This window comes from Takifugu flavidus, chromosome 21, assembly GCF_003711565.1.
Source record: "Takifugu flavidus isolate HTHZ2018 chromosome 21, ASM371156v2, whole genome shotgun sequence".
Classification (NCBI taxonomy): domain Eukaryota; kingdom Metazoa; phylum Chordata; class Actinopteri; order Tetraodontiformes; family Tetraodontidae; genus Takifugu; species Takifugu flavidus.
In genome coordinates this window covers 3,956,939-3,979,588 of record NC_079540.1, presented here as the reverse complement: position 1 = coordinate 3,979,588, position 22,650 = coordinate 3,956,939, and the positions used below count along the sequence as shown (strand labels likewise).

Sequence of the window (22,650 nt, the reverse complement as noted above, 5' to 3'; positions counted from 1 at the left end):
AGAACTCTCAAGGCCTGAGTCCTGTATACAGGATTGGAGACATAAAAACATACTTTTAATTTTTTTTGTGTGTGTTTTCAACGCTTGCTCTTGTACATTTACTTTTATGTTATTTTGAAAGCCATCATAGATATAGAAAACTATATAGTCTTTCCACTGAACACGCTGCATTGTATCTGAGTGCTGTATCTGTATACGTGCATGTCTGCAGGAGGCTTTTCAGCACCACCATGGCACTCTCTTTTGATGGATGGTCATTTTCCTTGGCTTGCTCATGCTTAATGAACCCGGCAGTTCATGTTTTAATTGAATGCTTTTTATATGGTCTCAAGTTTGCAGCCCAACCCCCACCCGCATCCATCGTCGCCATGCCCCTCCTCCCCCGTCTCTTGTTTGTGAAGCAGCTCACTGATGGCTAATGAATAAAGGCTCTCTCGTGGCTCACTTTCCTTATGAGTCCTCGAGGTTGTGCAAACAAACAGCGGTGCAGAAACCACACACCTGGCCACATACAGCCCACCAGACAAGAAGAGGGAACTGGCAACAGAGGCACTTTCCCCATCAAGTCGCTGTTTGGGTGTTTTTGCATCTTTGATTCTGGGGGAAAAAAAAGTCATTTGTCTGGTGAGGAGGCACTATTGGGAATGCCAATGTTTTTGGTTTATTCCCAAAGTGCTGAATTTTTTGGGGAACCTAGTCATGGTGACTACACTACAAAGACTCTCCCCCCCACCCTTTAATATTTAGTTCACATTCTTCTTTTTTTTAACTCTGCCCCTTTGTCTTCCAGTAAGTCATCTTTAGCAGAGCAGGGTTGTAAATCTTAAATCTGCTAACCACAAAAAGAAAATATTCAGGCAGTATGAAATGTATTTTGAAGGAGATAAATGTTCGAAAAGGGTTTGTCTGGCTTGCTTCTTAGTTCAAAGGGGTTTGTCTGTGCAAAACGTGTAGACGCACAAATCACACATTGTGTTAGAACCTTTTGGCTAATATTGCCCCTTCTCTTGTTGCTAAAGCAACCCTGACCAGCAGGGACATGAACTCCACTAGAGCCCTGAAGGGTTGTGGTGTCTCACTCCAGGTCCAAATGGACCACGTCCAGATGCATGGGGGATTTGGAAGCCGAATCAACACCTCAGATTCACTGTTGAGGTCTTCAAATCACTCCTGGAGCATTTTATGCTACGTGGTAGTGCCCATGAAACTGCTGAGAGAGGCCACAGCCATCAGGAAAAGATCTGGAACACATGTACATGTACATGGACGTGTCAAATATATTGAAACTTTATATAACGACGCCCTTCTGTACACCCATATGTGTACAAAATTATGTTAACAAACCTGGAGATGAATGTAAGCATCAGTACCTGGTTTTATTCATGCAAGTTAATGAGTTCTTTCATTTCATCCTAATGGAACATCCCTATCTTGCCTGCAGGGGCCTGGGTCCGGTATCAGAAAAACTTTTCAAGCCGATTAGATTTTCTCCAGCCCTGGCCAGCAGCAGTTCCTCTACAAAAGTGTTGACAAGGTAGGAAGGTAAACTTTGCAAACATCTTTATCCGCGTACCTTTGCTTTCTATCTTTCTTTGAAGTTTTGTCTTTGGAGTCACATATTTCCTTTCTGTTGCCCAAATCGGCTGCAGGTGGGCCGGCGTTATCACTCCCAACACCTGCCGTGCTGGCAGTCGTGGAAACAACAGCCGCCTTGTTGGTATTCAAATAAGGGTTTCGCTATAATGAAAAGGATATTGCCAAGATGGCAACAATTTGTCGGGTGCTTACTCAAGTGCCACAAATTTGTTCTGCCATTTAAACACTTGTACCTTAGAGCCCTGTTTACTTTATTCCATAAAAAAAACTTTAAAAAAAACCCTCTGAAGTTATCAGAGGGTCCCGAGAGTCCTTCTCCTCATGAAAGGTGCTAATGATGCATATGAGAATAAATCTGTGCAAAAGAGCGGATTCCCACAATAGATCAGTGTCAGCTGCATCTCAGGTAACGCCACCGACCAGCCTGCCCCCAAATTTGACAAAACCTTCAGGCGTGATGTTTTAGAAGCATGTGTTGTGCTACTGTAATATTTCAGAATGCTTCTGATTAAAGAGCAAACGTGTGTGAGCCTTATAGTTACCGTCACAAGAGCTTGTAAGACTTCAAATTTCCCCAAGGAGTGCGCGCCAACATGTCCACATGCCTTCGTTGCTGTCATTTTCACTGCAAGGTCATTGCTGCATTGTTAAAGTTTGATGGGTTTAAACCACACAAGCAGCAGTGATGGAATATTTCTGTTGGCTATTTGGATGGAGATGGTAAAAAAAAACAACTTCTTGTTATATCCAAGATATTGGATTTGTTGTTTTTTCTTTAAGTATAGGTGACGTACAGCATGGCCCAAAGCTGCTTACGTGCACGTCAACCGCTCATCCGTCGGCGGGGAGTCTGTGTAAGAATGACAAGAAAAACTGTTGAAGGCAAAATGAAAGACTGTCGACATGTCTGCTGAACCTTTTGATTCTGATCAGAGGCTATCTTTTGACAAAGTGTCTGAAACTTCACAAGCTCTATAGCCGACTGTCCAAGTCATGCGACCCTCACTCCAGCTTCAGCCAATCAAGCGACTTCCCAACAAACAAACACCAAAAAAAAAAGAAGTTACATCCGTAAGTTTGGTCCCCGCGTGGATGCAAGTGATGCGCTGAAACTATATAAACCACAATCCCCTCTGGAAGAGAATATCAAATCATAAGAGTGCTTAATATTTCACTGACTTAATGAAATATGCATTGTAGCCCAGCATGGAGGAAAAAATGCAATGATTTAGATGCATTATGTATGAGAAGGTCCGCTGGCGAAAATGACTGCGCTGTTGAATAATCGTCATTTGACTATCACCGCAGCACAAAGAGATTTTGTTATTACGACACATTGCTCAATTCATTAGGAAAACACACACAGTTTCCATTTTGCATTTAGGACCTGACGTGTGTGCGCACGGCATACAGATGCTCCCTAATGAACCAGAAGACGCAGCTGCTGGGATGTCCTTTTCTTCTGCCTTATTTAATGAGTCTTACTGTGGATTCAGTTCCCCCAAAATACAAACAATAGATAAAAAATTAACTCTGTTGCAAACTTTTATTAGGCTTCTAAGAGGGGGAGAGAGGGGGAATTTATGTGGTTCAGCCATGTTTTTTCCCTTTTACATAAATAGGACGTTTCACGGTGAAAGCCTTTGTTGAAACCACGCTTAGAGTTGGACTGACACTTAAAGAGAGATAAGAATAAACAGTTACTGATAAGCAAGTGCCTTTTATAACACCACGGAAATAGAAAGTTATATAAAAGTACTAAGACAGGCAGTATAAGCTCCTAGCATAAACCAGTAGCCTACAATTAACATTCTTGTGCTCGTAAGTCGATACTGTTTTGCTTTTAAGTTTGTTTGTTTTCTTTGAGTTGACAATATCTGGCTTTAGGAGTTTGTCGTGTTCATATTGGAGACATACTCGATCATTCTCAACCTAATTTGACCACATCTACCCGAAAATATAGAGACAGAATCGTGTTGACAATGAAGCTCGGTGAGAGAGTAGCATTGGTTCGTGAGGGTTTGTGACGAAGTCCATTCACAGGGATTGTGCCAATATTTTGTAACTATTGATGTTACAGCTACTACACAATAGACTTTTGATGCTTGATCAGGAAGTCTTGATGTCCTAACCCCAACGGTTACCCTACCTGTAGAATACAGCCAACCCTAACCCTGGTTCATGTTTAAAAGGTGTCGTATGGAAGAGCCGTTGCATCAAATAGCAACAATATTTGATACATTTGTAAACACAGAAGTGAAGGTGGTGATTTCTGTGTCTGAATGTGTGTCTTCTGTGGTATAGCAAGAGTCTATCCCATCCATCACTCGGACCTCCTTTTTGATCATTAAATTCAGGCCAGAATAGATCAATAACACCACATAAAAGTGATGAAGTCGAGTATCTGCCTTGAAAAATAACTGGTTAAGGGATCCCGCTGCTCATTTATATGATGCCGCTGCAATATTAGTGTGGACGTATGATTTTAATGGGAAATAGTACCAAATAACGAGCTCATTCCAAGTCACTTTTGTACCATCTGATTAAACGTACTTACCGTAACCAAAACTTAACTCCATTCTAAACCAGATCCTATCAAAGCATTCACTAATAGACATTCGTGCTTCAACAGGAAAAGAATGTTTTGGCCTTTCCCCCCAAACAATCCATTAATTGGAATACCCAGAAGACAAGTCAGACACGTCATACCGTATTTAATAGAACTGTCATAACTCTATCTTCTTGTGCTGGATAGATAATTGCCGTGTCTGTTTATTTGGAAGATGGACACAGTCTGAGTATACGTCTTGAAAATCTCACACTAGACCTATAAAATTTTACACCAAGGGAAAAATCATAGGAGCATTTCTACAGTGACCCTGTGAACCCCAGCAGCAACACTTCGATAAAGTTTATCATACCATTTATGTACCATTTATGCGTAACATCATGACACGAGAGCACTCGAGCAACCTGAACCACCGCCACAGTGTAACAACCCTCACCACAGGCTGCACGTTTCCTCTATACATAAATAAACCCACCGTCGGGACACCTTTGGTGGCGTGCTAGTATATGCCCAGAAATCTTTGCGACAGTTTTTTTTATTTTGATAACTGCACCAGAGAGTAAAGACGCGGTCACATTATCCAATGTGTATAGTGGGCTCAGATGCCCAGATGGGCCCTTTACAGCACTGCAACGCTCTGCACTACAGACAAATATTTTCACCAGGAGAGGCCTGCAGGAGGAGTGTAATTTCATGTTTTCTGTCAATCCAAATCATGTCTCGTTGAAGGGACCAGTTTCCTAAACTGAACGACTTAATGTTTTACGACGGTGACTCCTCACTGCCGGATTTATGCCCTGTATTCCCCACCACACACACACAGTCACACACTCGGATAATAGAATAGTGTCTTATGTCCCTGGAGGTGTCTGAACAGACTGTTATTTTCCATTTGAGTGTAGAATATCTTTAGTTGAAGCTGCTGTACAACCCCCCCTCCTGAAATTGGATGCTTTAGGATGCGAAAGGCACAGTCCCAGTGACTGGGCCGCATATCCCACCATTCAGCAGCCGTCCACGTGGCATCTTGAATGATGTAGCAGTGTTTTCTAGTAGGGGCTGGATTATTTGAGGGATTAAACTGTTTCCCCGCTCTTAAGAGACCCAATCAATAAACACAAGGGCTCCGTGGGCAGATAGCGCGTAAATAGTTTGGCATAAGGGGAATTGATTTTCAATCAGAAACAAAAACAAAATAAATAAATGTTTTCTCTGAATATCATTCAAGGAGAGATTTTGCCCAGGCCCGATCCCAGTGCCAGCTGTCCCAGCCGTCATTTCTCAGTTCGGGCCTCGTTCGTCTTTGCCCTTCTGGTCTGGACGTCTTTTGTTTGGGATGGATAAGGTCCCGACTTTATTGATCTTGGCAAAAGCAACTTCCTGGATGAAGCAACTTTGGGAGCGTTAATAGATAAAGATGCAGGCCCGACTGTGCGTCCTCTATGGTAGATGAGACCCGTGATTGACAGCCGCCGGACCTTACTCACCATGTTCTACCTTTAAACGGACTGGCAAAGAAACCACATTGTGCAGAAAGACGTTAAGTATGAGTGAGTCAGAGCCCTAGAGCTTCTCATTGACATTCATGTGCGCATTTGATGTCAATCAGTCTAAATATTAAAGACACTGGAGGGCAACAGGAAGGAAACTGGGAGCAGATGCAAGTTTGTTGATTAACTGCCCAACTTTGCGCTGCAGCTCCGGTGCTGCGTGCACACATGAATGAGGGAGCGACTCGCTAGACGAGACATACATGTTTTAGAGGGTGAGAGCGGCCACGTCATGAATATTTACAGCTGCACATGCAGCACATTGTAGAAAGAATACATAGATATGAGAGCAAAACTGTTGAACAGTGTTTATTTTAATTTTATTTTATGCTGTCTTGCTGATGCTCTTGCGTCTGACCCTTGACCCACTGGCAAATGCGACAGTACATTTTTCTCTCAGGTTAAGTTTGAGCTTTCTCCACCCTCAAATTGAAGGCTTATGGCCCGTGGCATCCATCTTTGGTTGCAATAAACAATCTAAAGTCCCACAAAACCGCACCTGGTGTTGTGGATAATGCTAAAACAGAGCGCTAGCGGAGGGTGAAGCGAAGAGAGGTCCTGCTGCATCTGGTCCTCAGAACAAAGGCAGCATGAAGAGGTGACGAGAAAGTCCACAGCGCGTCTCTTGAAGAGGGCAAAAAAAAGTATAATCTCCTGTAGTATCTGACCCGTTCTATGCAGGCTTTACGTCTGTAAGGCCGTAAGGTGTTTAGCACCCAGCCTAAGCACCATATTAGGACATGCTCCACATGTGTGTCCTGTGTCTTCTTCCTTTATGTAGGAGAAGCTGCTAAAAGATGACACTGGAGCCTGTGGGCCCCTGGTTGTTCTCCATATGAGGATGTGTAGCATGAAGCATCTTCAGTATTCCCTTTTTTGGTAATAACTGAACGCTATACCATTGGGGTGGCCATATTGTATAGCGTGAAGTCATCAGTAAAGAATGTGTTTACTTGACTGTATAAGAAGGAGGTGTCGATGCAGACACCTCGGAGTTCTTCACCATCGGGACCGCAAAACCTCCCTCGGGCATGCTGCAGCGTCCGATTGATACCTGACTGTTCTCTCCAATCTCGGCTACCACCAGGAGAAGATTCACAACACTCCCTTTTTTCATTTTCTTTTCCTCTGATCCATAAAATGCCGCTGAAGTCACCTCTCACCCTCGCTTGTGTCTGACAGAGATCAGGTTGTGACATGGTCGCTCTCAGCGTGTGTTGTGAGGCTTCAGTTGTCAGCATTTACCTCGATGCCCCATCCACGCAGCATTTGAAATTCATCAATTTAAGCCAGATTGAAGCAGGCTTGAACCATTTCGTTACAGATCAGATTTATTTTCTTCTGTGCCGCTGACGCAACGTGGAAGAGCCGATAGAATATACAATAGATTCTAAGGTTCCTTTTTCTCCCGAATCATCCCCTCGCTCAGAATAATATGATGCAACCAAGCTAACCTTCCACAGAACATATCTTCTTCTGACCTACTTATGCCTCCTTCATCTCTAAGCGGAGCTGTTTTCATGCAAAGGGAAGCACTTTTCCTTCTTTTTAAAGTTTATTTAGAGTCACGGAACTTTGCTTTCATTGAAAACGTCACAAAAGCTGATGTATTTGCAGCTTTTGACCTTTAGAAGGTAAATATTCCCTAATAGCTTTAGAAATGTTGGTAGGTTTGCATATAGGTCGATGAGTTTAGGAGGGTTGAGGATTCAAACCGAAAATCACGAGTGTTTAAAGCTGCCAGACTACAGAGCTCTCTGGTTAAAAGCAACTAAATCGGAGCATCAGATAAAGAGAATCCATGGAATTATCTGCTCTTCATCTCTGGCGCTGCCTATTCTTATCTCCATCTAACTTTCTCTGCCTTTTGTTTTAGCGTTTTTTGGGGTGAAGGCGTTCCGCGTGACACGGAGGATCCTCTTCTGCGAGGCGCGCCTCAGCACGCTGCAGGGAAGCGCGTTTTTCTCATTTCGGAATGTCAAGACACTGACAGCCGTTCTCGGCGTAAGTGACGGCATCAATGGACCGCGTGACTTTACACAGACCTTATTTATATCCTGTTTCAGAACTCCAGCTGCCTCTTCAAATGAAAGCAAGGAGAAAGTCTTCCCCCCTGCTTTTTCCTCCTCGGTTACCCATCTCCCTCCGCTTTACCTCAACCAGGCAAATGCCTTGTAAGTTTAAAAAGCTTTGTCAAATATTAATAATGGTTTTCTCCAACTCACTCGTTTCTTTGCTCATTCTGCCACAACAAGGCAGGAGGAAGGAGCCAGAGTGACGCAGTTGTGTCCTTTGAGCAGCTATTAGACGATCTGTTTGAAGCTAACTGGGAAACGAGCCCCCCCTCTGGCAGCTGCTGTATGCCACATAAGGTGAACCAGGCCAGCGCCGGAGCTCCTGGAAGTTCCCGCGCCCGCCGCTCAGATGCATGATGCATCACGAGCAGATGCACGCAGACATGTTCGCGCACACGCCGTTATCAGCCGCGCAACAGACTCGAAGTCACAGTGGGCCTAATTACAAATAATGAATATAAATGATCGAGGCGAGGGCACCTTTTTTTCCAAGATAGTCATAAATTAGAGAACAATAAGTAAACACGGGCTTTGAAGGCTGCCGCCACCACGACAGCACGTTCAGACACATGTTGTGCACAGAGAGAAATAAGCCGATTCATTGATGTGCGCTCAGTAATCACAGACACACACACACACGCACGCACACATAAACAAAGATTTTACTTTTCATGCTTTCGTGGGCGGTTTCAGCAAAAACTTTCTGGTTTTCTCAGACCAGTTTATTTGGCCGCACTTTTTGAAGCGTGGATGCCATTTTTCTTTGCAATGAGTGCAGGCTTCAGAATCATTTCAGTTTGTGGCAGTTCAAAAAGGTATGATCAGCGAGAGGATATCGACCCCGAGATGCCAAAGGAATGAAAGCAGACTCCCTGCCAACCTTTAGATGTATGAAACAACGCAAAACAGATGCGGGTTGATGGAATATAAGCAATACTGTGTGTACTAAATTAATTCCAGCAGAGACATTCATAAATGACACGCTCAGAAATTTTTAATACATTTATAGGACTCTATTGACCACATTGCTCAGCAATCCCCGCATGATTTAAAAGAAGCCTTATTACAGACAAACACAAACCTCAGCTAATGGCAATATATGGTGATAATGTATAGGGTGCTTAGGTTTTTTCAGCAAACACGTTTTTATCATCATAGCTACTAATTTTCTGCATAATTTAGAGGTCCTAAATATGACAACTTGTTCCTGCCACAGTGTATTTTGGAGCCAAGCGTAAATTAGCACAGATGTTAAACGGGATTCTGTGTAGCATATTTCACACATGATTGACAGAGCAGACCCCCTTCACTTTTACATAAGTACATAACTGCGTGTTTGCGCAGGCAGTGTCGCTGTTTACACACCCGAATGGGGATTTTTCTACTGAATGCTGGTTTTGGTTTGCACAAATGGGCAAAAATGCATTTGAGTATGGCTGCAGACATGGGGTGGATGCAGCCACTGCAGAAACCGTCGGAGGTCTGAAACCACAGCTGGCTGGCTGTTACTGTTTTTTTTAAATCTTCTACAACCATCGGAGACAAAATACAACAGGAGCCTGTTTTATCGTTTCCATTTTCAGAGAACGGTGTCTTGTTACTAGACAAACTAGTTATTAAGATATGAGCTGTGTTGCCATGGTTGTCCCTTATGGTTGCCTTTAGAAACAGCAGCTCTCTCCAGGTCACACAAATGAAGTTTGAGGTTCTTGTTGCACAGTGAGTCATCTTTCCTTCTTGCCGAATCTTTGACTGTGGTGCTTTAACTAGCTTTTAAACATGAACCTTTATGTAGATTTAAAGTGTATGTTCTTGTCGAAGTGTCGATGCTTGAGGAATGCACATCTCATTCAATGCTAATTTTCCCAAAAGTCTTATCATATTTCAAATGTTTATTTCATTTTAGGATGCATGCGTTGGTGTAGATGTTCAATCGTCCAGCAATAAAAAAGACAAGGACTCATCAAAACATACAAAAATGTGAAAGATTTCCCACACGCGCCACAGTCATCAAGGGATTGTCAGAAGAGTAGTGTGCTAGTATTTTCCACCTCCTCATCACGCTCGACAGGAAGCCTGATTTGTGACATGAAAGTACCACAAACCCAGAGAAGATGAAAGGTCTCCAGGACCTCCTGCACCTTCCGCTGCCTGACAGGGAGAACAGTGAACATTGAAGATTTCCTGCCAAAGAGGCGACAATTGATGAGCTTGCTGCTTCCAACAATCCGCTCCCTGATGACGATGTCCATTTTGGGCCATTTTACATCAGAAAATCAATTCGGGGTCATTTGTAAGACGCATGAAATTTGTTTCAAATAACAAGACCAAAGTTTATCCAAGGCGATCAATAAAAGTCAGCACCAACTCTTAAACTTTAAAAATCACTAACCTGCCCTCCAGGAAGCCCTCCATTGATCCCCTTTATGTATAATGCAGTTTTAAAAGGGAGAATTTATGTTTATGTGGTTGCAGAGCGAAGCCATGTGCTCCGGCTGGTTTGTACTGCCTTCCTGAGAACCGTATTAGCCTCAGAACTGACCGGCTTTTCTGGGCACCGTGAAATTCCCTGTGACGCCCCTCGCTATGAGTACCGGCAAAGACGAGGAGTGGAGGAGGAGTTAGGGGAATAAAAGACAATGGAGGGGAGGGGTAAGGAGTGGGAGGAAAGATGAGGAATGATCCCTGATTGTGCTTGTCTTATGAGATGCATCCATCAGTAGTGACACCCACACAAATAAAACCTTTTTTTTTTACCCTCCCATTCAATTATATAACGGAGGCCTTCACACACAAATACACGCACATGTGCGCAGTATATACACAGCATTTACATCCTTCACACACTCTTTTCCACCGTCAACGAAGCAGCCTAACGCGACTCACACTTTGCGTCACGTTCAGAAAGATTGTTTAATCTCCACGGCAGAAGATTTATCGCCGGGTGGGACTTTCATAAGTCATATTTTCATGAAAATAAACGGGCAACAGAACTGCAGCTGCGGTCTGCACGCAGAGGCTCCCACACAAATTACAGCCGGAAGAGACGCAGTTTAGAACTGGCCCCATATTTCAGGTGGCAGGTGCCGATTAGCTCGTCCAGGAGCCTTAGTGTACCTGTTGGGAAGTGTAAAATCAGCATCCCAGAGGAGCCCTAGGTCGATGTGAGCTGGCTCCAAGCTGCTAGACACATGCATGAATGCAATGGGAAGGAAGGAAAACTGAAGCAGGAAATACAGGGTCAAGATGATCGGGTTTTTGTCCCGACTTTTATCCCTTTCCGACCAAGGATGGCAAACGCCCAATTATCTCCTGTCTTCAAAAAATTATCCTGTGAGACCATCCGGTGGTCTGAGGCGTGCTAAGAGTGAATTTGTTGCGATAATCGGCGCTGACAATATTCAATATTTGTGGCCAAAAATCTGGGGAAGCTAAAGCCAAAATGTGGGGAAATCCGACATTTTGCATGAATAGCCAACCAAGAAGGGAGCGGACTGAAGAAGGAAGCAGGCGCAATTTATAATCAGCATGTTCAGGCTGTCACTCTTTTTTCTTTTCGGTTAAAAATAGTCCCACGACGACCACCGTACCCTCTGCTTGTATGCCCCCTTCCATTTGCCGTGTTGTTTTCCGGCTGTTGCCATGTTTCTTTCTCTTTGTTCCTGTTAGAACGTGCGTGATCATGCAAGTTTTCTGGCTTGGTGGATGAGACTCTAGATCAGCGTTGGAACTGAATATGTGTGTGGTGTGTTGCATTGGGATTATCGGAGTACGCCACACACAGAACCAACTCTTCAAAGCCTGAGTTTTTTTTTTATCTTCGTGTGGGTCTCTAACAGATAAAAAATCTCTTAAGATTTAGAAAATCCTGACGTGTGTACCCCTATTTAGAGAGAGGAAGAGTCAGAGATGAGCTACACTGAAAGCCAAGTAAATGTCGATCTTCTCCCACAGATTAAGAGGCAGGTTTTGCAGCAACATCTTGGCTAAACGCATGAATAAGTAATGAAAGGGGTTCAGCAAACTGTCAGCGTGTAATATTTCAGTAATACAATAAAGCTCAAATGAGACGATATCTCGCCTCGACAATTTGGACAAATTACTTTGGAGTGATTCCATAAAAGAAGGCAAGAAAACACCTCCTTATGCTCTCAGAGAAATGACTGTTCCTGTCGCTCTGTTAAATCTCTTTCTTTTTATTCCCCAGGAATTACTGCATGATGGTAATCTCGGTCACGGCGTTAAACATTCTCCAAACGGAAACCCCAAGAACGTTCCAAGGAGAATTTTAGGTGTCGACACATTTGTGTCCATAAATAGACAAATATGCTGAGTTGACCAATTTCGTAAACCTTAATCAAAGCAGTGCTACCAGGCTGCCTGAACGGTCCTATATTAGCATGCAATTATAGCAAGGATACATCTCCATCACTGCCATTTATCAAGCTTTATTGTATATTCTGAAGGTATGTAAATTATTTTGGAAAAATAAAGCAATGATCTCACCTTAGAGATGAGCAAATTAGCTAATTAGCGCAGATATTCAGTTGGCAATTACAGCGGAAAGGGTGATTTGTCAAGATACAAAGCGGCACAGCAATATTAAGAATCCTTTCTCATTTGCATTTTGAGGGAAGAATAAAATGTCTTGAAACGGCAGGCCCGCACACTCGTATGCCACTGAAGTGTGGGTGGAGGTGACAGGGATGCATGTTGATTGGAAAACCGAGCACAGGTAAAGTCGGATTTGCAGCTAATTCAGAAAAAAAAAGTTGCCCTGCTTCAGCTTCCTCTCGCATTTGGTAGGTGAAGCTGCATAGATTTCCTCAAGGGCCACAAGGTTGACGTGGAGGCTGGAGGTTGATTGGACCTTTTACCGAGATGTAATCTACGCATGTGCCCCCCCACCGCAAACACCCACGGTATGACAATACACTCGTACTTTTCAGTATTCCCGACACACTCCTCCTTGTATTGTTGCCACATTACAGCACTATCAATATGGTTGAAACCCTTTCATGTAAATGAATTCGCATTAGCCTGATCTACAGAGCGACCACGGGCGCAAGGTCACCTTGAGAATTCAAACAAACAACTTAAAATTGCACAACAAAGTTGTCCAACACGGGACAGACGTCGGATTGTGGAGTGGGTCGAAAAGAGCAAAGTCTTTCATAACTTTCATAACTAACGAGATTTTAATCTGTGATCATAAACCGACACGCAGCAAAACTAAGGCCATGTGGCAGACAGTAACAACGCAGGCGTGTCGCCTAGCAACAGCTCCGAGGTAGCAGCAGAGAGGGAGCAGCCAAAACTTTGGCCTGCCTCTCGGCCTCTCTCCCACATTCAGGCGCTTCTTTTCTGACGGCGCCACGTTGGCAACGGACCATCGGCGCCGGCTGCTTATCCAAAGTTTTTGGCCGCTCGCACCTTTTTCATCACCTGCCAAAATTAGAAAGATTTGAATTGTCAATTTGTTGCTTTTTTCCTGCTTATTTAATTTATTTATTTAAATTTTTTTGGGTAGAGGGGGTGTTTTGGCGCCCAACTGCCTGCTTACTTACGCCAACTCGGCAAACACAATAAACTTAATTGCTTTCTCACGGAGGTAATATCTGATATCTTGGATTCGATCACTGAGACGGAGGATGCTTAAGTCAATGGAGAACAATGTTTATGAGAGCTAAACATGAGCGGGAAAGAATAAAACTGTGGATTTAGGAATTGGGCACCTTTTCTTGGAGGACTAAACGATTCCCTGTTAACATTCTAATCACACGTTCCAATTCACATTCCTGACCTTGATAAGAAGGCTTTATTTTTCTCTTATCTCATGTCCTTTTAGAGTCTCTGTCTCTCTTTATGTAAAACATTTATAGGAGAATATTTAGGTTGTGGTCAGGGCCATAAAAAGATCAGGTAGGTGCCAGTGATCAGAGTGTGAGAGACTGTCACTTTATAAAATATGTCTTTCTATAAACTCTCATCTCTGCATCAGCTGCTTCGCAGCCAAAAATAAAACTTTCATAATGCGCCTCTCCTTCCCCATCATGCATTTTGCAATCTGTCTCTAGCCCTCTAAAATTTCAGCGTTCCTCCTTGCGTTTCAATCCTCCTCACATTGCTGCTCTCACCCTGGGGGGAATCCAGAGTGCATCTCCAGCCACGATTCTGCCGGATCCCAATTGGCGCGGCCAGAAAGGTAACGCCGGGAGCGCGGTGAGCCTCCATGTCGCCGCCCTCCCGGAAAAAAGCAGAGTGAAAAACGGATTTAAATAGGTCACAGATGGAGACGGCAGGGTGAGAATAACGGGAGAAGTTGTGTTGAAAATACAGCGCATTGTTTGACTCGCCGCACTCCCTGCTGGATCGAGCCAGAAACAGCTATATAACAGCAGGAAAGGAAAACAGTTTTCGTCCTTTGGCATTCTTTGAGCGCCTTTGTTTTGGTTTTCTTTCGCATCCGAATGTGTTTTTTCCATAAGCACCCACTATTCCCTGGTCTGAATGTACAATGAATGTGCTCGCAAACACCTCAGGAGCTCCCCAATTTCCTGTCTTTGCTATTCATTTGCTTTGAAAGGTTTCACCGTTATAGAAATATTTGACGATAATCTACGTTAGATTGTGCACTCGTTTTTAGCACTCCTGATGCAATTTCTCCACTTTTTAAGTATTCTGTTGACTTTTATTTATTTTGCATTAGTGCTTGACCACAATAAAAGATCGAAATTGACACAATATTACCAAAACACATGATCTTATTGGCTTTTCTTGACACACATCTCTCTTTATGTTGCACGTAAGCCTGATCAATGATATGTTTGAAATAGTCCAAAACAGGATTTGGTAAACATACCATGGATTAAAAGTGTATTAAAAAGGCATAACAACATTAGTCTCTCCTGGTTTTTATTGTTCAGTTTAAGTAAGAATGGATTCTAGAAAAAATAAAGCTGTGTAGGAGGAATGGGTGCGAAAAGAGCAGTATATGTAGATGGGGGCTGCCGCTACATTATGTTCCTTGCAGGCTCTTGCTTCTAAACCTCCTGGGTGCTCTTCAAAATGTATATGATGAGTGAGCTATTGGAAAAAAGGTTTACAAATTGAAATCGCCATTATGGTTTAGGAGATAATGATGACAAATGGAATATTGTGGCTACGAGTAAAACCACGCAACCTATTTGTGTAAATCATAATATTGACCTGAAGCAATGTATGAAGTCGCCCAATATGTATCTAAATTACAACAAATGATAGTAGAATAGTTGCATCAGTCATATTCACACCGGCTTCTTGCACTGCATATTGCTTGTCTACCAGTCTATTTGTTTTGAGAATATATTAGCTCAAATGATGACCAAGATCGTCACCTGCAGTGTTCAATAACTTGGGATTTAATTAATGTGCTCATCAGTGGGACCACTGATGTGGGGGTTTAGATGGCAATCTTCTGAGCTGCAGCCTAATTTGCATCTGTTTAAAACGGAATCAATACAATGAAACTAAATTCAGCCTGCTTAAATTTCAGCGAAGCGTCCAGAGTATCCCCGTCACAGGCTGGGTGAAAAGACGCCACGCCGTCGTTCACCAGCGTTGTTGAACGTGGTATCGGTGATGATGAATTCTTCATGCGGTTCACTCTGAAACACAAGACCAGCACCTGAACATCTAACCTACAAAGATGCCGACACAATCGAGGGGAGTAAATCGATGCCAAGGTCTAAACTTACCTAGTTAGCGTTAACTATCTGATGGGGGCTACAAGGTCTGGTGACCCCTCTTGGAGCATCTGCTTTCCTCATGCCTGCCTTGGCAAAGCCATGCACGGACCTGGCATCAGCGCACGCCCACGCCATCTGTACCTGCCGCAGCAACACGCGCCGTGTGCAGGGAAGGACCGGCCCTTAACCCATTTTGCACGTCTTTTTGCATCAATTTAAGTGTAATTCCATTAAACAAGAGCCTTAATGAACATAGCTGTGCTGTCAGCTTTGACCTCAGCTTCCCGCCGCTCCGACAGCAAACACGAGTTCTTGTTGTCCTAATTCGTATGTTTCTCTTCTGTCCTGTTGGGCTCTGACAGCTCACATGGATAGGACAATAATCCCCTCATCAGGAAAACATTCTGAGTCATCTGAATGAGCAGTTGTTGCGCAGTCATGGTTTAATACCGACGCCCGCGCAGGGAGAGGCAACATTTTCATGCTCACATTAGCTTGCACGTGGGCGGGTGAGTGGCATGGATCAATGATTTGGTTTCATGTGTACTGACACAATCCAGGATCAAGGATTCCTTTTCGAAGGAGTTGATAGAATTCCAAAACTGAGCTGCCGTAGAGTCGTAAAGGGGACATGAGGAGGTGAAGTCTTTATGCAGATTTCTTTGATAAAATATTTCACTTCCAGGTGATTCAAAGAGGTTTTTTGCTTTCGAGTTGTCTGACGGTGTTTTGTTCCTCGGTGCTGCTGAGGTTGGTTGAGCTAAAGGAGGAGCCCTCAGAGGACCTTCCACCTCCTGCTGATAAGACAAACCATGTTCCTGGATCTGTGAGTGATTAAGTCCTCATTTCCCTTTTATATAAGGTCTTCTAGGCGCCGCTGGTAATGACTCCATTTAAAACAAAGAAAAAAGGGATGGAAGAGGAACTTGGCCAGTAGGTCAGAGGTAGTGCCTGGCTGATGATGCACATGGTCAATGGTGCCCCTTGCCAAAAGTGTCAGTAGGGATATCATGTGGGTGGAATGAGAGGGGAATCTCCCACCGGCTTTGCATTATTCCCAGAAGATGGAAGCTCCGTGGGACACCGTGGCAGGCCAGCCTCCCTGCAGGACGTTGTGGAATCCCTTTCACGAGGCAACCCTTCAACAAACCCGTCTTCCTAATTGGGGTCACCTGGGCTGCTGAGGCTCTCAGTAGGTAAATGGAATACAGCTAACAGGACAAACACCAGTCAACCACTCACAGCGGCCGTCTCCAGTTGACCCACTGTGCATGATTTTGGACTGAGCCCACACAAACCCCACATAGGCCTGAGCTTGAGTCAAATGTGTGTGTGTGTGTGTGTGTGTGTGTGTGTGTGTGTGTGTGTGTATGTGTGTGTGTGTGTGTGTGTGTGTGTGTGTGTGTGTGTGTGTGTGCGTGCATGAGGCATGCACTGACCCCACACTTGTGTCTCTGCTGCTTTTTAGCTCTAAATGGACATAGAGCGAGAGGCGGATGTTTGTGAGTGCAGCCAGGCTAGTGCACCTTTTTATACACAAGGTTAAGTGGCTGGCTGACTCGTATGCAGCAGCTGTCTGGCAGCAGCATCCTTTCCGGGACCTGCGTCCCGGGCCGACATTTTGGTACCAGAAAGTTGCCTTGTTTTAGGTTTCATCGGCGCTTGTTCATTTTTTATAGCTAATTTATATTTATATTAAAAAAAACAACAAAAAGCTAACAGGCATTTGCTATTGCAGACAGCAGCATTGGCACAAGTCATTGCAACACTTTACATGCAAAGGTCGCGCCGAGTCTGTGACTCAGTCCCAGGCACATGAATACATGTTCCCACTTCAAAAGCATGACTTTTTCATGAGGCTACTCTTTAGTCATCTGCCTGTCAACTGTTGAGCCACGAAGTGGAACAGATGGTCCGGCGAGGCCCGGAATACTTCTGATGATGGACTGACATGGAGGCTGCGGCCTGAACGGTGAGCAGATGGTGAGTATTAGCATTGGACAGCCTGGTCCGCAAACACAGAGCACCATACCTGATCTATGCAACAGTGTCGGAAATGCGAGCCACCCCTCTCTTGCTGCGTCAACGTGCCGGTCGGACCGGAGCACGGAGAAACAGGAGCACTCATGATGCCTTTTGGCAGAGATGCCATCTGAGTCTCGTGGTGGCATTATTTCCCTTTCTGATTTTTATATACAGGGACTTCTCAGCAGTGTGCTGATTTAGAGTCAGCTTTTTAAAAGGAAAATGCTGCTTCCTGACCTCGACGGGCTGTCGTCGCGATCCATTCCTTTAAGAAAAATACACAAGGTGACTTTTAGCTCTCATCAGCTGTTCCATCGCTTTTTCTCCAAACAATAGCGGATAACTATTATTGTATATGAAACCTAAGAACGTTGGAGGGCTTTATTATACCTCTAATATGCTCATGTGATCATTTTTGTGGCGTTATGCTTGTTTTTCAATGTCCACGTGAACTTAAAATCTCTTGGACTTCTATAAAAGCAATTTTCCTGCAAATTTTGTAGGTACTGAGACTGCCATGCCACCCTTTCCTGTAATAATGTGAGGCTTTTCTTCAATGGATTTAAGGGATTTATTAAAGCTCAACTAAGTTAGAGCACAGTCAGAACCTTTAGAGACCAACTGGACGTTACAAGAAGTGTTAAAAAAAAAACCTCCTAAAAAATAAGATGGCAGCTCTGCAGAAAGGCAAGAGAAATAAAAAACCACTAAGGTATGATTCAATGTCGCATTCCTGTGGGCTGTTTATGTTCTCCATCATGCAGAGGCTCAAGGCCAACGCACGTTTCATGATCATGGCAGCTCCACGTGTGGACACTGCAGAAAACTAATTATACAGCTCGTAATCCGATGGAAAACTGGGAATGACATTCAAATTTATTGGCGGTGAGTCCTGACCTGTGGAGCATCAATTTCACGTGTGCTGAGCAGAGAGTGAACAGGTTAAACTGTGACCAGGGATTGGTGGTAACCAATGGAGACGATATCTATTTGTATACATTTAAAAACAAACATAATCATTATTCATATTATGATTGCATATCGGGTATGTTGGGAATGATACAAAATGTATGTGTATGCGTTGGTACGTGTACCAGAATAAGAGGACGGGAGAGAGAGGGGGGAGAGAGAGAGGCGAGGAGAGGGAGCAGGTCTGCAGTCTGAATCTTTGCGGGGCGCAGACCTCAGTCGACGCTGCAGCCAAACGCTGGAAATACCTTCTTTCCACCTTTTTCCCTCCTGTCTGTACAAGATAAGACTGACATCTCTCCGACGTTGGATGGAGAACTTCTGAACCGTGGAGATTGGTTCCCTGGAATCTTTACAGCATCTCGTGGCTCTCCATCGCACCATTCGGCTCTTTCCGTCGTGTCCTGATCTAATGACGAGTTAAAACGTGGATTACTGGCGCAGCACAAATCCGATTTTGAAACAAGGATCCGATCTGAGGGCGCACAAATCAGCACCGCGGGATAAACTGGAGAGCGGCTTCTCCGGGACGCGCGTCTGAGTTGCGTCCGTTGAGCGGGGAGAGGGATTTTCGTGATTTGTTCCCCACACTTCAGGTATATCGGTGAACTGTTGAAGCACGCCTCCACTCTGCTCTGCCTTTTCTCCTTTCCCCCTCCAAGCCCCGTTCCCTCTAGGTGTGAAATCTATATCTTCTCGGGGAGAGACTCTGAACCCCTCGGTGCCCGCATGACATGGTTCAGTCCAGCTGCGAGATCCGAGCCTCCTCCATGCATTGGGATTTCTCTCAGCACCGAAACCGAGTGAATCTCCCCTTTCTGACCATCTGAAAACTGTCAGTGCCTGCCAGACCAGAAAATCAAACCCTGCCATGACCACCGCTTGGAACCAGGACGGAGCAACGGGACCGGAATGCGCATGCAAGAAGGGGGACGGAGTGAGGATTTTTGCTCTAATGAAGGCGGGAGTGCAGGCACATCACTGGAGCCGGGTGCTGCTTTTATACGTGGGGCTACTGGCCACCTCAGCAAAGGGTAAGTCCCCGTCTTCCGTGTGACTGGAGGTGTGCAGAATTCGGCAGGATTATCCGATATTCCACCACCCACCCTGCTCGATTCCACGCGCAAATCACCGCCAGCAACACGATCTGATGCTGAAGGCGCACCAGCCTCGGTGCCGTGTCACTCTTCCAGCGCCGCCAAAGTTATTAATAGAGGAGAGGGGGACGAGCGGGGTCCTAATGAGCCGAGACCTTATACCGAGGAGAATTGGTACCGGGCGTTTTCCTCTCCATCTTTGCCGATGCGCGTTGGCGTTTGGCAGCTTTTAGGATCGGAGAAGTGGGGCGCGGGGATGCTGATGAGTAAAAGGTTTTTTCTCGGTGACGCAAACCAGTTTTGCCCTGGTGAAAAAAAAAAAAGGGGGGGGGGCGCTGTTGGACCTGGGAGTTTGTTGAACCGTATGGTCATAGCAACAAAAAAGGTGTGTGTGTGTGTTTACAGGATTCTCCTATCAACAAGTAAGTTTAAACGTTTGTGTGCGTGGTCGTGTCGGGAGCAAGTGAGAGAGGAAGAATATGAGGTGGGGGGGGGTCTATGTGCTGGATTGGCGCTGAGCTTAATTGCAAAAGAGACCGTTTCAACTTGAGCTTCACATTCAACAGATTATAATTCTCCTCCATGTTCCCATACAGCAGCTGTCTGTTTTCTTCGTGGTGGGCTTCTATCCTCCATCCATCCTAAAACTTGCGGCATCACTCGTCCCCGAGGATTCGCCATGGCGACTTTGTGGCGCCCCGTGCTGCCTTACCTTCGGATAGAGACACTATTTTTAGCCAAAGCGAGATTCTGCCGCGACCATATGAAATTGACAATGAGTCATGCGTGCCCACTCGTACCTTTCTGGTTTGGACAGCTCATCATCATCCCGGGAGAGGCGGAGGAACTGTGAACACCTTTTCACCATGACCGCAGCCCAGCAAGCCACGTGCACTGTACCACGGAGAGGTCCGCCAATCCTCTCCTCTCGCCCCCATCCCACTAAATCACTCCCACGCTTCATCGTGTATCACAAACTGCGTGGCAGCTGGTTGTTGTGACATTGCAAACACGCCATTGGAAACCCTCTGGACTTCCTTGTGGAGCAGTAACTGATGCATCCACAGGGGGGATCTTGTTTTATTTTCATCCTGGGGGGGCGTTTTTATTGGCGTTTAGAGCGTCAAGCGCAGCGCCGTGACAACGTTTCTTTTTTAACACACAATAAAAATGTGTGACTATCACACGCGGTGGTCTTGGGCGCCGCAGCCACCAGCAATTGCCCAATCTTCCCATGGAGCGGCACCAGAGCCTCGTTCTCCGCTGCGGAGGAGCGCTGAAGCCAGACGGGACGCAAAGTTCCGGGACACATTTGGTTCCCCGCACGCTTTTTATTCGTGGCACCTCGTTTTTCAGACAGTATTTCTAGCGCCTCAGATGTGTGAATAGTGCTTTAAATAAGTTTCAAAAATGTTTCCATAGCGCCGTCCCTGATGGAACTCAACTCCCCCCCTATTCCCGCCAGGGATCGTCGCCAATCATCTTGTCTTTAGTTAAAGGTGCAGAAGAAAGAGCGTCTTCGTGGGTCTCTGGACAGCGTCTCCATTTTCCGCTCAGATCAGCCTCCGCCGATGAAGCCGCGCTGTTGTGCTCGTGATGCAACTTGCGGTAATGTGATGCGGACCGGAGGGCTCGATGCCCCCTTTCCTTTGATCTTTTTTTACTCCGCGACATTTGCCTGTGTTTGCACAGTCACTCCTTAACAACCGGAGAAAGATAAAAGATGCGCGTTCGTGCGCAAACGCGTGCCGCTCTGTGCGTTTCATCGGCAGAATAATGGGCTGATTTTTTTTTATCTTTTATTTTTGCAACTATCCTAAACTTTCATTAAGACCACCAGGCAAATTGAAAGCCGGCGGATCTCTAATTGCAATTTTAATCAACGCACCCGTTACGCAGCTTTTGGCGCTCAGCGAACGACGGTAGAATCCATTAGCCTTCTTGACGCTGTCAGTGCAGAGATAATGACTCAACCTGGATTAAATTGTGAGTAATTTACCAGCCCAGGTTTTCACCAACCTATATGGAATCCCACCACTTCCAGAACAGTGACATTTCAGCACGCTGGACAGAGAAGAGCGCAGTTCTGCAGATGGCGACGTGTTCAACACCATGGACAGATCCAGCATCCGCCACCCCACTGTGAACAGTCGTTTATTTTTCGCTTGTGTGCTAAAATCCTAAAACAAGCCACGTTTGAAGCATTGTCCGCAACATTTTAATGCCTCAACATCAGTTCTATGAGTATCGCGGTCCTTATGTACACAAACAAACTTAATCTGCACAGTAAAGGTGGAGAGGGGAAATGGAGACCATTGTGATGCACAGAAATCCCAGTTTCACTGTGTGTTCCATTGCAAGTTTAATGTCTTCCACAGTTGTATGAGCACACAGTCAGATTTCACTTTGACAGAATGGTAGTACAGCGATCCTCATGCTGGGCATATTATTGCACTGGAGGCTAATGTTAGGCTAGAGTTAGCTTCCTGTTAGCTTCCTGCCACCCCATGACTCTTCTGTGAGTCCCGTACTTGGAAGGTTGTATTGGGGTCCTTATCCCTCTTTTATTTCACTCCATTCCAGGATCTTCCTCCCGCTCTTGCATCCGCTGCTACGTGCGTGCTCTGTTGCGTCCTCCCATCTGCTCTCTGCTATCACCGTTGAGCAATAAAGGACGGAACAGGAGCAGAGAGGCTGATGACATTATCTATTTACTCAAAACAGAGGAACACCCTGAATGTAAAGTAAAAGTGAGCCACCATGTTTTCTCTTTTTATTTCTCACCGAGGAAAGCAGAGATGCATTCTGCCTTGCAAAGAATCAATAATATATTAGTTATAATTCTCCCAGTTCAGTGGAGAGGCCAACTTATACTGTGAATTTAACCCGATTCACACATTCTCTCCTTACTTTGGGTGGAACACTGTCACTGTCCACATAAGCTTTCCTGAGAACCCGATTAGTGCCAAAGTTCTCAGAGTTTTTCCAAAGTTTTCCATTTTAATCTGCCTTCCTTACTTTCCGTGGCGCACCATCGCTGGC

General features: G+C 45.0%; 1 protein-coding gene and 1 long non-coding RNA gene across 3 annotated transcripts in view; one reads left to right on the top strand and one right to left on the bottom strand.

The window, feature by feature from the left end:
* Positions 1 to 14,688: 14,688 nt before the first annotated feature.
* On the bottom strand, positions 14,689 to 20,538 carry LOC130518033 (uncharacterized). Its single transcript, XR_008947901.1, has 3 exons — positions 20,409 to 20,538; positions 15,527 to 20,320; positions 14,689 to 15,436 (listed from the first exon to the last, which is right to left on the bottom strand). It is a non-coding gene; the product is annotated as an uncharacterized LOC130518033 (long non-coding RNA).
* The window catches only part of csmd2 (CUB and Sushi multiple domains 2), a 150,998-nt gene continuing 147,730 nt past the window's right edge, over positions 19,383 to 22,650 (top strand). For both annotated transcript variants that reach the window (XR_008947899.1, XM_057020343.1), the window contains exon 1: positions 19,383 to 19,545. Coding sequence is in view for 1 of the 2 variants with exons in the window: in XM_057020343.1 (XP_056876323.1) it covers positions 19,383 to 19,545 (163 nt within the window). In the remaining variant the exon portion in view is untranslated. The remainder of the gene's footprint in view (positions 19,546 to 22,650) is intronic.